The sequence below is a fragment of the Acomys russatus genome, chromosome 31 (assembly GCF_903995435.1).
Source record: "Acomys russatus chromosome 31, mAcoRus1.1, whole genome shotgun sequence".
NCBI classification, from domain to species: Eukaryota; Metazoa; Chordata; class Mammalia; order Rodentia; family Muridae; genus Acomys; species Acomys russatus.
The window spans coordinates 17,784,478-17,802,429 of record NC_067167.1 but is presented as its reverse complement, the minus strand read 5'-3'; the positions used below and the strand labels follow the sequence as shown (position 1 = coordinate 17,802,429).

General features: G+C 47.5%; 1 protein-coding gene across 1 annotated transcript in view; it reads left to right on the top strand.

The window, feature by feature from the left end:
- Positions 1-17,952, top strand: part of Plxnc1 (plexin C1) — a 153,200-nt gene that overhangs the window by 119,034 nt on the left and 16,214 nt on the right. Inside the window, exons 22-23 of the mRNA XM_051139846.1 lie at positions 13,145-13,322; positions 15,776-15,879. Coding sequence (XP_050995803.1) covers positions 13,145-13,322; positions 15,776-15,879 — 282 coding nt within the window. The remainder of the gene's footprint in view (positions 1-13,144; positions 13,323-15,775; positions 15,880-17,952) is intronic.

Here is a 17,952-nt window from a genome sequence, read left to right as displayed (position 1 = left end):
TATTCAGCTCTTATAATTGCAATCAGGATTTCTCAAATGGCTCTGCTTGGGGGAGACAATGTGTGAAGATATATTTCAACCAAATTGAGGCCGCTCTTATTTTAGAACGATAACACAAGACAAATTTCACTGTGTTCCCCCATGCAACATGACGCCTTACTTTATTTCCATGGGTTAGTTACAAATGTTTGGTGTCACGCACTTAATGTCCTGTGATCTCATAGATATTTTTAGGGGAATGCTGAAGATCACTTGGGGAAGGAGAGCGGACTAGGCTGCCTGAGAGTTCCAAATACTGGAGAATCTTCCGTTTAACCCATTCCTGCGGCACCCACTCTCAACTCTCCCCGCAAAAAGCCCACACTTCCAGGGCCTTTTGGGAATCTTGTGGCAGAAGTCCTGTCTGGAAAATATCTCCTGTATGGCTCAGGAGCTCTCTAAGCTTTTATCATAGACTTGGGGTGGGAGGGGGGAAAGGTTTCTGTTGCTTTGATTTGATTTTTAGCTGTATGGAGACTCTAGGCTTCTTTGCCATCTCATTAGTGGAGAGGGAAGAAAGAGATTCCAGCGGGATTCAGGAATTGCTCGCTGAAGAGCTAAGGTTCCTGTGGCTTTGCTCCGGGTGGCATGTCCTGTGGTGTCATTCTAGAAGAATCCATTCCCTAATTGAAGAAGGCACCACTCTGCTGTGGGCCATATTATGGTTATGCCATGTCTATGGGTGCGGAGGGGCCAGTAGATCAGCTGTTTCCAGTTTCCCTCAAGCTATATGTAACATCCTCATTAAAGATGGCTGTGCACTCACTGGGCAGTCATTCAAGAGGCAGGGAGCTGTGCTGAGGGCGAACATTTCCCAGCGTTCTGGCTTCTGTGGACAGCTGTCAGCATCTGGGAGCGCAGTGCAGTGACTCCCAAGCACGCATCAGTGTTGCCCAGACTGTGTTGGACACTAGCTGTTAGGAAATCCTAGATTTGAGTCTGGGGTGTGGCTTAGGATTTGCATTTTTTTTTTAAATGTACTTTTTAAAAAGTCTGTTTATTTTTGTTCGAGGTACATGAGTGTCTGCCTGCACATGTCAATAGTTGCCATGTGGGTGCTGGGAACTGAACCTAGTTCCTTGCAAGAGAAGCCAGGGCTCTTAATCACTGAGTCATTTCTCCAGGCCAAAGATCTACTTGATTTTTAATTATGTGTGTGTGTGTGTGTGTGTGTGTGTGTGTGTGTGTGTGTGTGTGTGTGATATCTAGGTATGGGCACATTAGTGTAGAGATCAGAGACTCCAGAGAAGGAGTTCCAGGCGGTTGCAAGCAACCCGACAAGAGTTCTGGAAACTGAGCTTGGGTCCCCTACAAGAGCAGTACATGCCTCCAAGCCCTTCAGCCTTAGGATTTGCCTGTTTTCTATGCTCCTCCTCAGGTGCTGCTTAAGCAGTACTGACATCGGAGTTAAGAGCCTGGGCTCTGTAGCCAGGCAGACTTGAACCCTGCCTCTGCCACTGTCTTGCTGTGTGCGACTAAGCAAGTCTCTCCACTTGCTGTGCCTCTTGAGTCTCCCCCATGTATGAAATAAGCATGTTGTCCTGCCCCACCTCCTGGAGGTGTCATAAGAGTAAACAACACGCAGGCACATGCATGCAGACCCATGTAAGCCCACACATGCGCTTGCATCTGGGTGTGCACAGACAGACACATGCATACACAAAGAAGAGCTGTACCCTCCCTGAGAGATGACAATAGTCACACGGGGACTACCCCCCTCGCATTCCCCCCTCCCCCCTCGCATCCCCCCTCCCCCCTCACACACACCCCCATTTACTCTCTTGCCTCCTTCCTCACCCTGTGGTCTTTCTTGCTGCTTGTCCATCAAGCCCAAAGCAGCACATGGACCCTCAGTGGTGGTAGAGAAAGTCCAGCACCGTGCCCATGGCCTTTCAGAACTATAAACTTAACCAACCTCTTCCCTCTAGAAATCACCCAGCTTCTCGTGAGGCAGGTGTTTTGTTCTAAAAACAGAAAACAGCCCAAACAGGGTCCCCAAAGAGAAATGTTGACAAGTGAACATAGGTTTGGGGGGATCCAACAATATTTCTTTTCATGAAACACATTGCATCAGAACGGGGGGGTCGGGGGGGGGGAGAAGTGAGGGAGGTGGACTCGGGGAGGAAGGGAAGAGAAGTCAGCTGCCTGAAAAAAAAAACTTTGGAGGTTGTAGTCTTTTCTTGGCGCTTTACATCTGAGCACTTTCTTTCCCTTTCATTTGAGAATGTTATTTATTTCACAGTCAATTAAGACCATGTGTTTCTGATTTGTTAGTGCTCAACTCATCGTCAAAATGTTACTTGATGTTGAAGAAATTCATGTCGACTCTTGAATTTTTCCCCTTTTATAGCCTCCGGGGGGAAGTGCAATGGAAAATTAAATCTGTGCACTGTCCTTCTCGGATTCCTCTGCCGTGGATAGAGTGGAGACTGGCAGAGAGGTGGGCCCTAGCTCCTAGGGCCTTTGCCTTTAAGGATGATTTTTTTTTAAAATGCCTTTTGTTGGACCTGCTCCAGCCTCCCTTTCATGGTGGCTGATTATACTAGAAGCTAGAAAGAAGGCACATGATCCAGTCCAAGCTTGTGTGACAAAAATGTTACCAGAAGGTCAATATAAAAAATTTAAGCTTTTTCATTTCCTTTCATATGAGTTCTCTCAGCCTGAACCATCCTGTTTCGAAGCCCCTTCCTCCCCTTTCCTCTCACTTCCCTCCCTCCTCCCCCTCCCAGGCTCTGCACTCCTGGTGATTTTCAAAGCCTTGCTTTGCTAAATTTGCCTGCGGTGGTTTATGTAATTGGAAAACCAAGGTGTGGTGAACAAACTGGAGTGTGTGTGTGTGTGTGTGTGTGTGTGTGTGTGTGTGTGTGTGTGTGTGAGTTCTATCAAGGAAGATCAGAAAGCTCTAGAACGGGTTCAGGAGCAGCTGGAAACAGCAGAATCTGGTGCCATGGCAGGGCCCTGTTTGAGAAGAAGCCCTCTTGGATGCGTGCTCAGAAACAGCACCTCACACAACAAACTATGAGTTAGGTTTCACACCTCCTAGGTTAGGATGTTTTCTCTCTGAGGTGTGGGGTGTTTTCTAGAGCATAAAGATGCGCTGCCAGTTTCTTGTATTTGAAATCATTGTACTAACAAGTCTTTCTGGGAAGTTGGGTTCTGTTCATCACATCTGGAGAAGGCAATGCCTCTGACTGGCCTCAGTCTAAGCAAAGCCCTTCACACCCCTGTGGCTTTAGTATGTGGTGCCCCAGGTTGTCATCTGGCAAGTCAAATGGCCCCAGCTGTAGTCACTCTCTGATACTTCAGGGGGAGGGCTGGTCTCCACACAACAGCTTAGACTTCCTTTAAAGCAAGGTAGTTCGGGGGGGGGGGGGGGCGGGCGCGATGGCCCTAAAGGTAAAGTGCTTGGTTGTACAACATCAAGACCTGAGTTCGAATCTCTAATACCCAACTTAAAATTAGCCACCGTGGCACACCTGCAACCCCAGTGCTAGGGACGCAGACTTTCCTACAAGCTTGAGCCTCTGTGAAAGATACTGTCTAAAAAAAAAAAAATAAGGTGGATAATTGATTCAGAAGGATTTCATGCTGGCAAGATGGCTCAGCAGGTAGAGCTGCTTGCTGCCAAGCTTGGCAACCTGAGTTCAATCCTTGGGACCCACACATGGAAGAAGAGGGCTTATCACTGCAAGTCAGCCTCCGCCCTTCACATGCACACATAAATTAATAAATAAAGGTGATTTAAGTTCAAAGTCATCTACAGTGACATAGTAAGTTCTAGGCCAGTAGGTTACATGAATTCCTGGTTGACAGAAAAACAGAAGAGAGAGATGATCACTAATCTCTGTCCTCCACACACACCACACATACCACTCAAGAGTTCAGAGTTGACAGCTAGACATGGAATAAAACCTATTGGTCCCCTGTTTTCCCACAGCAAAATTGAAAGCTTGTTACTGGTGTGTCTGGCCCTCACCCACCCTCCTGTATTTCAGGAGCATTGTCGTAGAGCAGAGGGGTTTCAGTTCCAGGAAAGTGTACCACATGGGAGAGGGGACATTCGCCTCCGTTTCAAGAGGAGATGAGAAAAACCAATAACTCGTAACAGGCGTGCTGAATTAGCAGGCGAAGTTTGACTTGTAATCAAAGTTAAGCGAGAAATGGTTTTTTGAACTCTTAAACCCAGGAAATGAGCTTGCCGATCTGCTGCATCAGAGAGATAGCATCTTGGCACCCTGGGAAACAGTGTTCCGACAAACACATTATTACACTCATTCCCATATCTGTACGAAGAAAGTCTTTAAGATTATTAGAAATTCTTGACAAAGCCCGGGGACATGCCTTCAGAAACATTAATGCTCCTGTTGTAATTTGTGCAAGGTTTATGCCAGTGTGCCACGTCAGCCGCCTCCCCAGCGGTTACCGTTTGGGCACAGGCACATCTAACATAACGTTCCATACCTGGCACAACACTGGCTGTCCCCAGCGGGAGTTTCCGTGTGCTCTGCTTACCTCTCTCAAACCCCTTCGGTTCCATTTAGCTTGTCCTTGCAGAAGATCCATTATCCCCGTAATTAAACAACCCACTGTCCCGATTAAGTCCTTCCCTGTTACTTCAATTACATCCCATTGTTCATTAAGTCCTGATGTTTGCACTTCAGCAATCTTGTTTTTAATACTCCTAGCATTTGTGGAGAAACAGTGAAGTTAATTAACAATTCTTAAGCTCTTCCCCCCCCCCCCCTTTCTACCATCGTGCAAATCATCCATCCCATTATGACTTGAGACAATACTTAAACCATTGCTAGCGTCATAGTTAGCTTCCTGATCAAAGAGTGAAACCATTTTCTATAATCGTGTTAGGTAAGTCATTCCCTGGTGGATGGCAAGCTGTGGAAAGTGAAAAATTAACTTTAAACGAGCGCTTTCAATATCTTTCCTCTTCATGGTCTTTCTCTCTTCATGCCTATAATCTTGGAGTTGGAAAAAATAATCTGGTTATCTCGGTACAAAAGTATTTAATTTTCTTCTCTGTGGTTCAAATTAATTATTCTTTCATTATTTATACCTTTTACGAAACAGTGGCTTTGGCTACAGCCATACCACTCTAAACATATTCCATCTCATCTGATCTCGGAAGCTAAGCAGAGGTGGGCCTGGTGAATGAGAGAGTGGTATCACAAATTACGGTGGAAAAATGAATAATTGTCTAGCTTTGTCTTTTTGGCATTGCCACTTTCCCCTAGAAGATAAGTGTTACATTTTGCAGGAATCATCAGTTAACAGCCTGGGGCCAAATGATGACCTTTGCCTATTTTTATGAATAAAACTTTATTGGAACACAGCTCCATGTGTTCATTTCCCTATTATGTATAGTTTGTTCTCTGCTGCAATGGCAGTGTTAACTGGTTGCGCCAGAGACCATATGAGCCTCAAAGCCTTAAATATTTTCTACCTGATCTTCTACAAATAGTTTGCCAGCTCTTAAGCTGGCACTTGACAGAAGGGGGGCGGGGGGAGTCTAGAATCTTCCCTCTAACCTAAAAAGTACTTGGTAAAGCATTCTCACTGTCCGCAACTCTTTGCTAGCCCTGTTTACTCCATTCTAGGGCATGCGAGTGTTCTAAGAGAACCCAGTCATAGAGACAAACTGGGGACACTGTCTCCATCAGCTGGTCTTGTTTAGACACAAGGCTCTCTTCCACTCATCTGTGTCTCCTGTTACTCTGTTAGGGGAACAGAATCCATAGCCTGTGAGCTGCTCATCCTTGAAGGGACAAGGAGATGGGACTGGAGTGCTGTGGAAGGCAGGGTGGGTGAGCAGAGAGTTAAGGAGACGGTGGAAGGCAGGGAAGGTTTTCTCAGGGGTGAGGAGCCTCTTGGGCTTCCGCCTGTAGCAAAGCAAACTGCACCTTTTCTGAGTTTGGTTTACGAAGGAAGACTTTCCTCTTGACTTTCATCTGGCCCTGAAAGGAAAGTAGAAATATATTTGATAGCTTTTATTGAATGAGAGCAATTATTGCTCAAAGACCTTTTACGACAAAAGTCGCCAGTTCGTAATAAATTCCTTTGCAGTTACTTTGTAGGAATTGTAAGGTGTCGCAGCAAGGATGCAGCTGCACCCAGCCCTCGTTAGCCAAGGACATGTCAGAGGAGCTAACCAGGTGGCATTGTCGCCCTCCCCTGGAAAGGTCTCTCCTCATGACCAGTTTACCCATGTCTCCAAGAAGCCTCTTTTTTTTTTTTTTCTGTTTCCTCAAGACCTCAAGCTGGGGAGAGCCATAGCCAAGTAGGAGTGCAGTTATATGCCCATGTGCTGCAGGGCTGGGGTCAACGACATGGGAGTTTAAGCTCTGGAAGTCCTGGCTATAAAACTGGTCTAGGCCCCTTACTAGGCCAAGTCACCACCCCTCGGCCTATTTGTTTGTCTGTGAACAGTTGGTGATAAAAATCTACCCTTGTATATATGTTAAAGTTAGAAAATTATGTGTGTAGCACACCTCGCCGCCTTGCCTGGCACAGAGGAAGTGGCCATTCTTTGTGACGGTTTTTCTTGTCACCTTTAAGGTACACTGAATAGGATGTCTCTCTTCTGTAGTCCTTCCAGGGAAGCCAGGTTAGCTAGCTCTGTCATCAGCAAAACCACATCTGAAATACCCATGCATTGTGTTAGCACTGAAAAGGTTGTCCATGGACCCTGTGTCTGGGCCTGGACAGCCAAATGGCAGATAATAATACCCTGATAGGTAGGTGCAGACAGGAGTTGGCAGTGGTAAGCCTGAGCAACTGCCCTTTTAAAAGAGGCTGGGGTGGGGCATGCTGTAAAAAAGACCAGCCCTTTTCACACAGTCTTTTCCTGTGTCCTGTGAGTCTCCAGATGGCCTTGCCTGCATGATGGCTTCCTTCTGTATATACGGCTATTAGGAGGCAGTGCAGCTGTGTAGAATTGAGGTCCAGATGCCCGAGACCAATCAGCAAAGAGTCTGATGCCCCCCTCCGCCCCCGCCCCCCAGTGTGAGATGCCAGAATGGGCAGCCGTGCTCCGAGATGCCCTCAGGTAACTTCTTGGAATGAGGTGTCTTGCTTCCTCAGCCTCTTTCCACATCAGGACCTCAACAGGGCTACACAAGAAAGGACAGATGGTCGCAGGCTGCCTTTCAAGGAAGTGTCCCACGGGCTTGTCACACAGCACATCCATTTAAAGTCATTGGCCAGAATTTGGTCACGTGGCTACACCCAGAAGCCAGAGGCAGGCCAATGAGCAGAGGCTCTGCAAGCTACGCACAGTGGGGCTTGAGCCACGTGGTTCAGGATGATGCATTGTGTGTAGTTCGCTGCCAAGCCAGAGCCAAAAGGTCAAGCCTCCTCTATCCCCTGGCGTGCGCCCACCCGTCGTCTACTGATGGAGAACCTCATCAGGGTAGAGTGAGAGAACGCCGTGACTAGCCCCCTGGCATTTCCGTTGGGAGTCCGGGACACAGTCAACTGTGACCCTACCAGATCTGTAATCTGGGACAAGTTTCCATCCTTACTGTATCTCCAGTCTCCATCTGTTTAGCGAGGCTAATAATAGTCCCCACCTCACAGAGTTGTGAGGATTCGATGAAATTAGCAGATTCATTGCTGCGATGCGGTATGCGTTCGATAAGTGCTGGCTATTGTCTTTATTATTAGAAACTCCCAAGCTCTGTTCTCATCACTCTTGCCCCTAAAAATAGCGCAGGGCTTCTCCCTCAGCATCAGGTGGTGGTTCGGGAGAGGGCGGGAGTGGGTCAGAAGCGGACCACCCTCTCCCGGGTGGAGGAAGCGGAATCCTTTTTCTCTGCTTCCTGGCCTGGTCACTTGACTTAAGATTGAAGCTTATACTGCTCGCCAGTCCGCTAAGGCTTCAGGTAGCTGGTAGCTGAGGGTCTTCATATCCAGAGGCCTCCCTCACCGGCTCCTTTCCAGACCTATTCAAATGCCGCCACCTCCAGGCAGAACTTACACAAGTTCTCTTCCTGTGAATGGCCTCCCCGAAAAACTAGAACCCCCCCAAACACCTCATTGGTTTCCACTTTATTATTAGGTCCCTCTAGAACAGTGGTTCTCAACCTGAGGGCCATGACCCCTTTGGGGTGGCATATCAGATATCCTGCATATCACATATTTACACTGCGACTCGTAACAGTAGCAAAATTGCATTTAGGAAATAGCAATGACAATAATTTTATGATTGCGGGGTGGGGTGGGGCTCACAGTGTTAGGAAGGTTGAGAACCACCGCTCTAGATAAACAGAACGGGTGGACTATTAAAAGACGGTTCATTAAATGCTTACGTGATAAAGTCTGGGTAATTTGACAGCAGCTGCCCTTGCACTGGAGAGCCTTATCTCTCAAGTAAACGGCTCTACCCATGAGGCTGGGTGCCTCAGCAGGCCTTACCTGATGCTAAAGGCCCCAGGGAGTCCTGAAAAGCCATAGGTCTTCACTGTGCATTGGAAGCCAGAAGAAACCAAATCAAAGGGACATAGTGGTGGCAGCAGCCTAGTTGATGAACTTACCACTAAGTCATGAAGACAGGAAGGCAAAATGCTGTTTCCTTGGACCTCCTTTATCTGAGCATTTACCTGGAGATGCTGCCCATGTACAAAGTCTTCAAATAAACAGATTAAAAAAAAATTGCTCATAGGTGTTGCCCAGAAGTTTCTCTTAGTTCATTTTCAATCCACTCAGGTTGACAGTCAAGCTTAACTATCACACTTACCATACCGGTTTTAGGACATGTGTTTGCCTCACAGTTAGCCTAGTTTACCAATGTTTCCCATCAGGCTTTGCACTGGGTCAAACGGTATCATCTACAATGTTCTGCACTAATGGATACAATATAAGTGTGTCTAGGGATGAATTTAGCAACCATAGAATTGGCAAAGTGCACGGCACATGTTTGGGTCCATACATTCAGCGTCACGTTAGGGAAAATGGGACCTGAAATACCAAAAGCATAGGTGTGTCTCTGGGCAGACTGGAGGCAAGGGGTCCCCACTGCTAAGGAACAGCCACATACGGTCAGCCATCTTTAACAGAACCCAGGGTCACCATCTCTATGCTCATCTTGGCCCTGACTTCGTATTCACAGGATGTCTGATGCTCCCCCACGTTTGTTGTTGTTGTTGTTGTTATAGTCTTTCCTTTCTGTGTCCTTGTCCAGAGCCTAGTCACATGACCGCTCCCTGATGGAGGAAAAGGAGCTGCCACCAAGGCCATTCCCCTACCCTGGTTGGTCTCTTTGCTGGTCAAAAGAGGCCGCATGGCTGTTGGTGAGACAGACACCAACCACACATGCTACCTCAGCTTCGCCGGTATTTCATGCCAAGGAAGTAGAGAGTCTCAGGGCTTTCTAGGGAAGGGAAAGAGTGTGCTTTGAAGAACTGGCCTTTTGTGGTGATCAGAAAAGGAGGTGTAGGTCCTGTAGACTCACAGCAGACTGAATGACCTTAGCTCTCTATTCTCTTGTCTTTGCACAAGGGGTTCCCTGAGTGTGTATGTACTGAGGTGACAGGCGTGCTTCCCATACTTGTTGTGGGTGATCTGAGAACAGGTCTTTTTGTTTTTGTTTTTGGTTTGTCTGTTTTTTCTCTGTGTAGCCTTGGCTGTCCTGAACGCCCTTTGTAGACCAGGCTGGCCTTGAACTTACACTGATCCTCCTGCCTCTGCCTCCCAAGTGCAGAGAACAGGTCTTAAGCAGTCCCTGACACCAAGGAGCACACAGAGGAGCTTGGCTTTGTGAATCTCAGCAGGGGAGGGGCTCACAGGGGATGCATCTACTCGGGAGATGTCACCATGGGGCAGTGGCCAAAGGTAGACCCTGTCACGCCCACACTCTGAGGTGACTTGGATCCTTAACTGCTCCCTGGCATAGAAGAGAGCCTCAGGTGGGTGTTCCTGTTCTGGATGGGAGTATTTAGACTAGGGCTAGGCCTGAGGAGGCCCTCCGCTCACATTCTAGGAAACTGCTGTCTGAGCACTAAGCGTTATCAGCATGAAAAATGAACACAAATCAATTTGTGTCTGGATTTACTCTCAGAATTCCCTGTGGACTCTGTAAAATGCCTTTTTTACCTCTTTTCTACCCATCTAGCTGTAGAGGCAATGGCAGATTTGCATTCGTTTACATGCAGTTAAGGCATTTTTTTCCCCTTTTGGTTATGTCTTTAAGAACAGTTATTGCCTATAAAGAGGTGTTATTATTAAAGACAGTGCTGTCCTTTAGGTAGCAACAGAAGTTATTTTGTAAATGCCAATAAAACCATTTCATGAGCCAGGATGGCTGGGGCTCAGATTAAAAGGTGATTTCCATTCATTTTTATTTTGGAAGCCTTAGACACCATCACTCTTGACATGAAGAACAACCAGTAAAGAAAGAAACATAGTGACCTGGCCACAGGAACAGAGTTTATTCCCAAGTGCCCTTCCCAACTTTCCCACTGTATGCTGAGACTCTAGTTAAGGACTCAGCTTGCAGCTGGATAAGAAAAGATTCTGGGAGGCTAGGAGGGGTCCTGGACTGCACCAGAGCCCCAGAGCCCCAGGAGGATGGGAGGATGGGTGAGCCCTGACACCATCTTAGCAGTTACAGCAAAGCACACATTGTCTCCAGACTCTGCCACTTTAGAAGCTGTGTCCCTGGAGCAATTAACTCCTCTGTGACTCTGTTTCTCTACTCTAGAGTAAGAACTATACTAGTGATATAACCACCTTTGCCTGGGAGTTAAAAGATTCAAAGAGCTATGTCTTAGAGCTGAGGGTGCAGCCCATTGACAGAGTATGTGCTTGCTTAGCATGCTCCTCATGTTGAGTTTGATACTCAACAACCCTCCCCCATTAAAAATAGGACATCTTGAAATGCAGTTGGCGGCTGTACACCAAGAGGCCCTAATGTCTGTTAAGAAGGGAGGCAAGAAAGAGGATTTGGGTGTGAGCCTTTACCATGTTGGATTCTTCTAGACGGTCCACCCAGGAGTTGTCCCACTTACCTGGTACCCCTATGTTCTCCCTTGTCTGGTGTTTTATTGTTTTTTTTTTGTTGTTGTTGTTGTTGTTAGTGAGTGAAGAGGCATTTTGAACCCCTTACTCATGGCTTGATTGCCCAGAAAACAGATTTTTCATAGAGAGTAGACAACAGTGACTCCATACTAGGACAAGGACTTATTTGGAGCACAAGGAGACTACTGGTCAACCTCAAAGTTCAGATTCCATTAATTTGCGAGTTTAAATCCTTTGGCTAGGATGGGACTAAAGTGACTATTGTTTCATAAATGGGATTGCAGGGGAGGAATATTGTCTTAGTTGTTATAATAAAAAGCTGTAGGTCTGGTGACCTGTGAACACTGAAGTTACTAAAGACTAGATAGTTAAGAATCTGGTCCTGTCAGGTTGGATGTATGGTGAACCCTGTTTTCTTACAGATGGTGCCCCATTATCTGCCTTGGGAAAGCCCTATTGACGTTCAGTGAAATTGTTGCCTCCTGAAACCAAAATGGCCATACATATGTAGAATCCTGGCTTGCCAAAAAATACTCAGGCCATTTATAGAGCTCCATGTGATCATGAGGTCTAGAACTCTCTGCAGGATCCCAGAGCAAGGTCTTCTCTTTAATGCTGCCTGTGCTAAAATCCTAGATCCCAAAGTGAAAGTGCCTGATGGGGGGGACCTTTGAGTAAGTGACGAGGGCGGGGGCCTCAACAGTGTCCTCGGAGCCATTGTGCCCCCATAATGAGACACACAGGGTCTAAGAAACTTGCTATGGGGAGACAGTTGCAAAGAATATATGGCTCCAAGAACCAGCCCAGTGTTTCAGATGCCTCATGACCTCTTGGGAGTCTCTGAGCCATAGGCTCTGAGCACTGGTCAACCAGTCACGATCCTAAGGGTAACGTCAATTCGATCCATCATCAGTTACCATCAGAAGTCAGTCACCAACGTACATATGTTGCAAGTGCGAAATGGAGACGCAGAGAGGTGAATTGGCTGGCTAGTGGTGGGCTGGGACGAAAGCCAGGAGCCCACGTGGTTCCTTTGGTGGGCAGGGTCTTCCTTCTGATCCACTGTGCCTGCAGTCAGTCTCGCGGGTCAGTGTGGACCGAGTCTCCGCTTCTAGGCCCCCAAAATGTTAACAAATTGTGCGTTTCACACTGTCCTCCCAACTCACCGAAAACAGTTTTGCTACTTAACAAATCTTCTTTGCTCACTTCCAAAGCAATCCCCCCAAGAGTCTGTAGCACGTAAAAGTTGCTTTTTTTTTTTTTTTTAAAAGATCTGTGCATTTGTTCTTAGACAAAGCAAACCTGAAATTGCTTTTAGGTTATTTTTCAAAATCTTCCCCTGCTGTCTGTTTTCACACATTCCCAAGGGCTTCCTCCCCCCATTAGTTAGAGTTCGAGGTTTTGCCACCCTGGGAGAATGCTAGCTGACACAACCCAAGCAATGGCATGGGAATGTAATTAATGCCAGGATAATAGTGCGGGGTGGGGAATCTTGGTATCTTAATGAGGACTCAGAAACACCTGACTGCAGATGTTGGAAGTGGAAGGGGAGATGCATGTTGCCATAATTAATGCTGCATATTAAAAAGTGCCATCTTTGATGTGATCAATACAGGGACCTAATAACCTTTCCTGTCACCTGGACCTTCACTTCTGGGACTCTGTGGTTCTGTTGATAAAAAAAAAAAAAAAAAAAAAAAAAAAAAAGATAATCCTCACCAGTCTGCACTCATTCACTGCAGAATCATTCCAAGTCATTTTATTTTTAGGATGAATTTATAAATCACCTTTTTTTTTTTTTTGCACAGATTTTTTATGTGTGTTTATATTTTCCTCTCTGATATATTTATTCAATGCCTCTTCTGTAATGAGTGTTTTAACTTTCTGTTTCCCCTTCCATTATCCCTGAAAAGAATGGATTATGGGGAAAAGATTAAAGCACTATAATGCGACACGCTGTTTCCTAATGTGCTTCCAGAGGTATTAGGAGGCCCTGCCACGGTTCCGCTCGTGTCTCTTAGGAATGCCTTTCGGACTGTAGCCACCTAATAGACTTGGGAACCTGTTTGTATTCTTGCAGGCATTAAATGTCGTCTTTGAAAAAATCCCAGAAAACGAGAGTGCAGATGTCTGTCGGAATATTTCAGTCAACGTTCTTGACTGTGATACCATAGGCCAAGCCAAAGAAAAGATTTTCCAGGCATTCCTAAGCAAGAACGGTTCTCCGTACGGACTTCAGCTCAACGAGATTGGTCTCGGTAAGGTTTGTCAGGGTCCCTAGAAAAGCACCCTCCTACTTCCTGTTTGGTGACAATTATATGGCCTGTGTTGCTCCCAGAGGGCATGTCTGCAGACCCAGGGAGTGCTTGGCTCTCTTTTGAGTTTCTTGATTCTTCCCTACGAAGCATCATTCCTTCCAAGATGCCATTAAAAACAAAAAGCAAAAACAAAACAAAACAACAACAAAAAAAACCCCGCTGCATTTGTAAATCAATGTGATTGCTGACCCTGGGACTACATGGAGTCACCTTGCGTCAAGAAGCACAGAAAGGTGTAAACCCTGTGCCCGCCATATGTGTTGCACGTCACATTGGCATTTGATTTGTTTGTTGTGATACAGAGCGTGTCATTAGTGGGTGGCTCAGCTGCAGAGTGTTAACTCCAGCCTGCCGGAAAGGTCATCTTCCTCCCTGCTAATAGCACCCTGCATTAAGTGTATTCTCCAGCCTCCCCCCCACCCGCCTCCCCCTGCCCCCCCCCCGCCCAGCCTGAAGCAACATCGGCTATGAAATCATTTGCGGGCACTATTGGTACACAGCAGAGGAGAGCTTATGTGCAAGCAAGCTAACAGGGCTCCATTTCCCTCAAATGTTCATCAACATTTTAAAAGTTGAGCTCAGCGCAGCCCTCCCAGGAGACTGCCACGGGATTTTAGAACAGATAATAGGGACAGGAAAGAGTAGAATCGCAGCAGCGACAGACAGCGTAACAAGGTTCATCCCTGCCCCCCCCCCCCCACTTCAAGTACAGTTGTAGGCCTCCACTAAGCAGGCAATTAAAATCCTCCCCCACCAATCAAACCTCCTGCTAAAACCATTGAGAAAAGCCTGGAGACAGGCCCGGGAAATTTGGGGGGAGGCCTTGCAAATGCATAGCAGCATAGGTGCCTGCTTCAAAGAAAGCAGGCTGCTTAGGAGTGATCTTCAGGCTCCCGCCAGGGTTTCGTTTCTTTGCGTGGCTGGGAGTACTCTTCCCAGCAGCTTAGAGGGTTTAGATCCTTTGCTTAGATAGAAGCAGAAAGGTGCAGGCCCCATCTAGGCCCGAAGCCTGACCCAGATCCTCAGCTTCCTCGCCTTGAACATTATCTTGTAAGCGTGTAGCACTGACCACAAAGGACATGGGCACACCCAGACTAATAACCCCAAGAGAACAGCCCAGCAGCGTTATCTCCGTCTCAGAACAGTCCATACCAGAGTCTGCCAGTCACTTCCTGGGTTGTGCCAACCAAGCGTCCTCCCCCAACCCAAAAGTTGGGAGGGGAAAGGCAGAACAGGCTGGTGGCACCGGTGTCCAAGCAGACAGAAAGCATATATGCACAGAATGCCACCACCTAGGAATGGGAAATAGACCGACCTAACTGGAGAAGACGTGCCATCTGAGACGTCAGAGCCATTTGGGTTCTGCAGAAGTTGCCTTGTGGGTTGTTACAAAGTCGTCTTAACGGCTTTGGGGGATGACAGGGGGAGGTGAGAAAGGGTCTCACTTTTGTACCCCTGGCCAGCCTAGAACTCACTATTGGATACAGGCTAACCCTGAACCTGGGATGGTTCCCGTGCCTCAGCCTTTTGAAAGTTGAGCTTCTCGGCATGAGCTGCCTACCGTCATCTGCCATTGCTAGATTTTCTTTAAAAATTCAGTTACACTTTTATTTGTCACGCGTGTTCGTGTGCACACACTCATGCTTGTAGAGGTAGAAGACAATGTGGAAGAGTTGGTTCCTGCCTTCTACCTTCTGAGTCCTGCGACTAGAACTCAGATCATCGCTTTTGGTGACAAATGCCTTTACTGACCTCAGAGTCATCATCCCAGCTCCCCTTGGTAGGTTTTGAAAAAGAGAAATCAGAAGTCCAGACTCCCCTCCCCACCTCCCGTGCAACCTCCAAATATTTAAAGGTCGCCATTGAGTTGATATTAATATAACAATTCATAAAATACTGCACGCAATCAAGAAAAGAAAACAGTCACCTTCTGACTATGACGACCATAGCACACTAGCTGGGCTTGTGTGTTAGTACACAGTGACTCTCAGGAGCTGTGGGGAAGCCTTCACACCAAGCTCTGTGAATGAGCATGCACACATGCTGGCGAGACTGGAGGTCTGGTCTGAAGGTGTTAACCCTTCAGATGCTGGGTGATTCTGTTTCCAGGGTCTCCACTTGCAGACTTTGACTCAGCAGAATGTTGCAGGAACAGCGTTCGGAAGTATGAGACCCTACAGGCAAGGCCAAAGCTTTTTGGTCTGTCTGTCTGACTATCTCCATACCTTCCAACAAAGCTTTGCCATGTCATGCAAGCATAATGTTATTAACGTCATTATTAACCGTCATTATTAACAATAATATTTGTAAAAGTAACTAGGCAGCACTTCACTCTTTTTTTTTTTAAACTGGGATTTTAGAAGGGAGCCAAATGCCCTCTCCTCCCTTTTCAGAGCTTCAAGTGGGGACACGGCAGAAAGAACTTCTAGACATCGACAGCTCCTCTGTGATTCTTGAAGATGGAATAACCAAGCTAAACACCATTGGCCACTACGAGGTAAGACCAAGACTCCGCTTTACCCACAATCCTCTCTGGGCTAGATAACTCTAGAAGTAGGAAAGCCCTTTGAAAACAAAATTCAGACGCCCCCCCCCCCCCCATTTCAGAGTGGTTTGCAGGCTGCTTGTTTCTAAGACAGTCTTCCTTCTCTTCTTACTCAGATGAGGCTGGACATCACTGCCTCTCATGGTGTCCCCATCACACATCCCCCTCTTCACAAGGCTCAGTGTCAGTCACGTTGTCTGATTCTCCATCTTGCCAGTCAGGGCAGGGATTTCGCCTTGGCAAGACTGTCTGGCCTTGTGCGGCGTCTTCTTAGGAAAACCGTAGGTGAATTGTCATACATGCACCCCACCCCACCTCCAGCATGTCAAGAGCATCAGTGCTAAACAGAGTCAAGTCCTCAGCCTCCCCTCTCTCCACTGTGTTGATTTTGTGACCTTTGGTGCAGAGTTCGACAAGTTCTAAATGTCCTGTTTGTTTGCACTATCTATGATGTCCCTTTCAGCCCCCCCCCCCCCCCCGCCCACAGGCCGGGGGAATGCTGAAGTCAGTAAAGGATGCTCATGACTTCTCAGAGAACTGTGTGCCAGAGAAGCCTGTGTGTGACAAGACAGGAGGCAGGGAGTTCCTGAAAGCAGAGACATTGGGGCTCCTTCGTGCAGTGTTGGTCCAGATCTTTGTTGGGTGTCTGTTATGTGCTAAGAACTAGGCTGCGGGGGAGAGGAAGTCCAGGCCATTGCACTCAATGAGCCTGCAGCCCCCGGGAGGCAGAGGAAGGTAGCACATTAGGGTACAATAGTGTGATAGCTTGGAGAGTCAAAGGAGGCTTCCTACAGAAGGCATAGCTGAGCTGAGACTAAGGAATGGGCTGGGATGCAGCTGTCAGCACTTCTAGCAGGGAAGAAGAGAGCAGGCATGTTGGACTGAACGGCTTTCAGACTGGCCAAAGCCTCAGGAAGAACTGTGCTAGTGTGAGAACATTCTGGGTCACAATGCTGACTCAGCGGTTCCCTAAATTTTGCCCAGTCCCATCCTACAGCAGTCCTGTGATGTAGGACCCATTGCTAACCCACTTTATAGATGGGTTCCCTGAGACTGGGGTCTGGGACGTGCTGGAAGGGGAGCCGCCTGTCCCTCAGGTCTTCATCTTCTTGGTTTGTATCTTATCTCAAGGACAGTGGGAGGCATCAGAGGGCCTAAATTTGTGCTTCAGGATGTGATTGTGATGGGCAGGAAACAGGGAGACCCAGTGGAAGCTGTGGGAGGATTTCAGGTGAGAAACAACATTGTCCCCTAGAACAGCAGTGTCCCTAGAGATAGGGCATTCTGTGAGTGGTCAGAGAAGGTGGGCATTGCAGTTCTTCTAAGTGGAAACAGGGGGGGGGGCAAGGCTGGCACTTAGAAAGGGCAGGTGGTTTTTTTTGTTTTGTTTTGTGTCTTCTTCAGAAAGGAGACGGCAGAGGGAGAGTAGCTACTTCCTGATTCAAATTCACGGGGGGGGGGGGGGAACTTTGGGCTTAGCCGGGATTCACCGTCAGCACGGTTTGCACTTGAGACTGTTTCTGAGCAGGCACCCGGGCATCCGGACATCCAGAGCAGGAAGCATCCTTTCCTTGTAGTTTATCTTGCTAGTAGGGTCCTATGGCTACTACTGGAGTCTTGACAGAGACTTGTAAACCCCCTTCAACCCCCCATGTAAGTCCCTACAGTTCAAGTTTCCTGACTCAGAATCACCTGGTCTAAGCCAAGTATTCTTAGCTTGGGGGTTTTGGTGAAAATCCCCAGAGTTTTCTCAGCATGGGTTCCTGGGTAGCAATGATCAGCTCCCAAGGGATGTAAGTGAGCAAAAGGAGGTGAGCGGTCGGAAAGTCTCAGACGGGTCGCATTAGCACATTACTGTGTACTGAGGGCTCTGGAGCATCTCTGTTTGGCAAATTGGTCTGACTGTCACAAGGCGTCCAGGTGTTGGTGTCCCTTTTTGGTGTTCTTGGCTAGAGTATTGAGCCTTGCTCCAGTGAGCCTCCCTGTCCTGTCTCAGTTTCACCTTCTCCACAGCCCATACGGCCT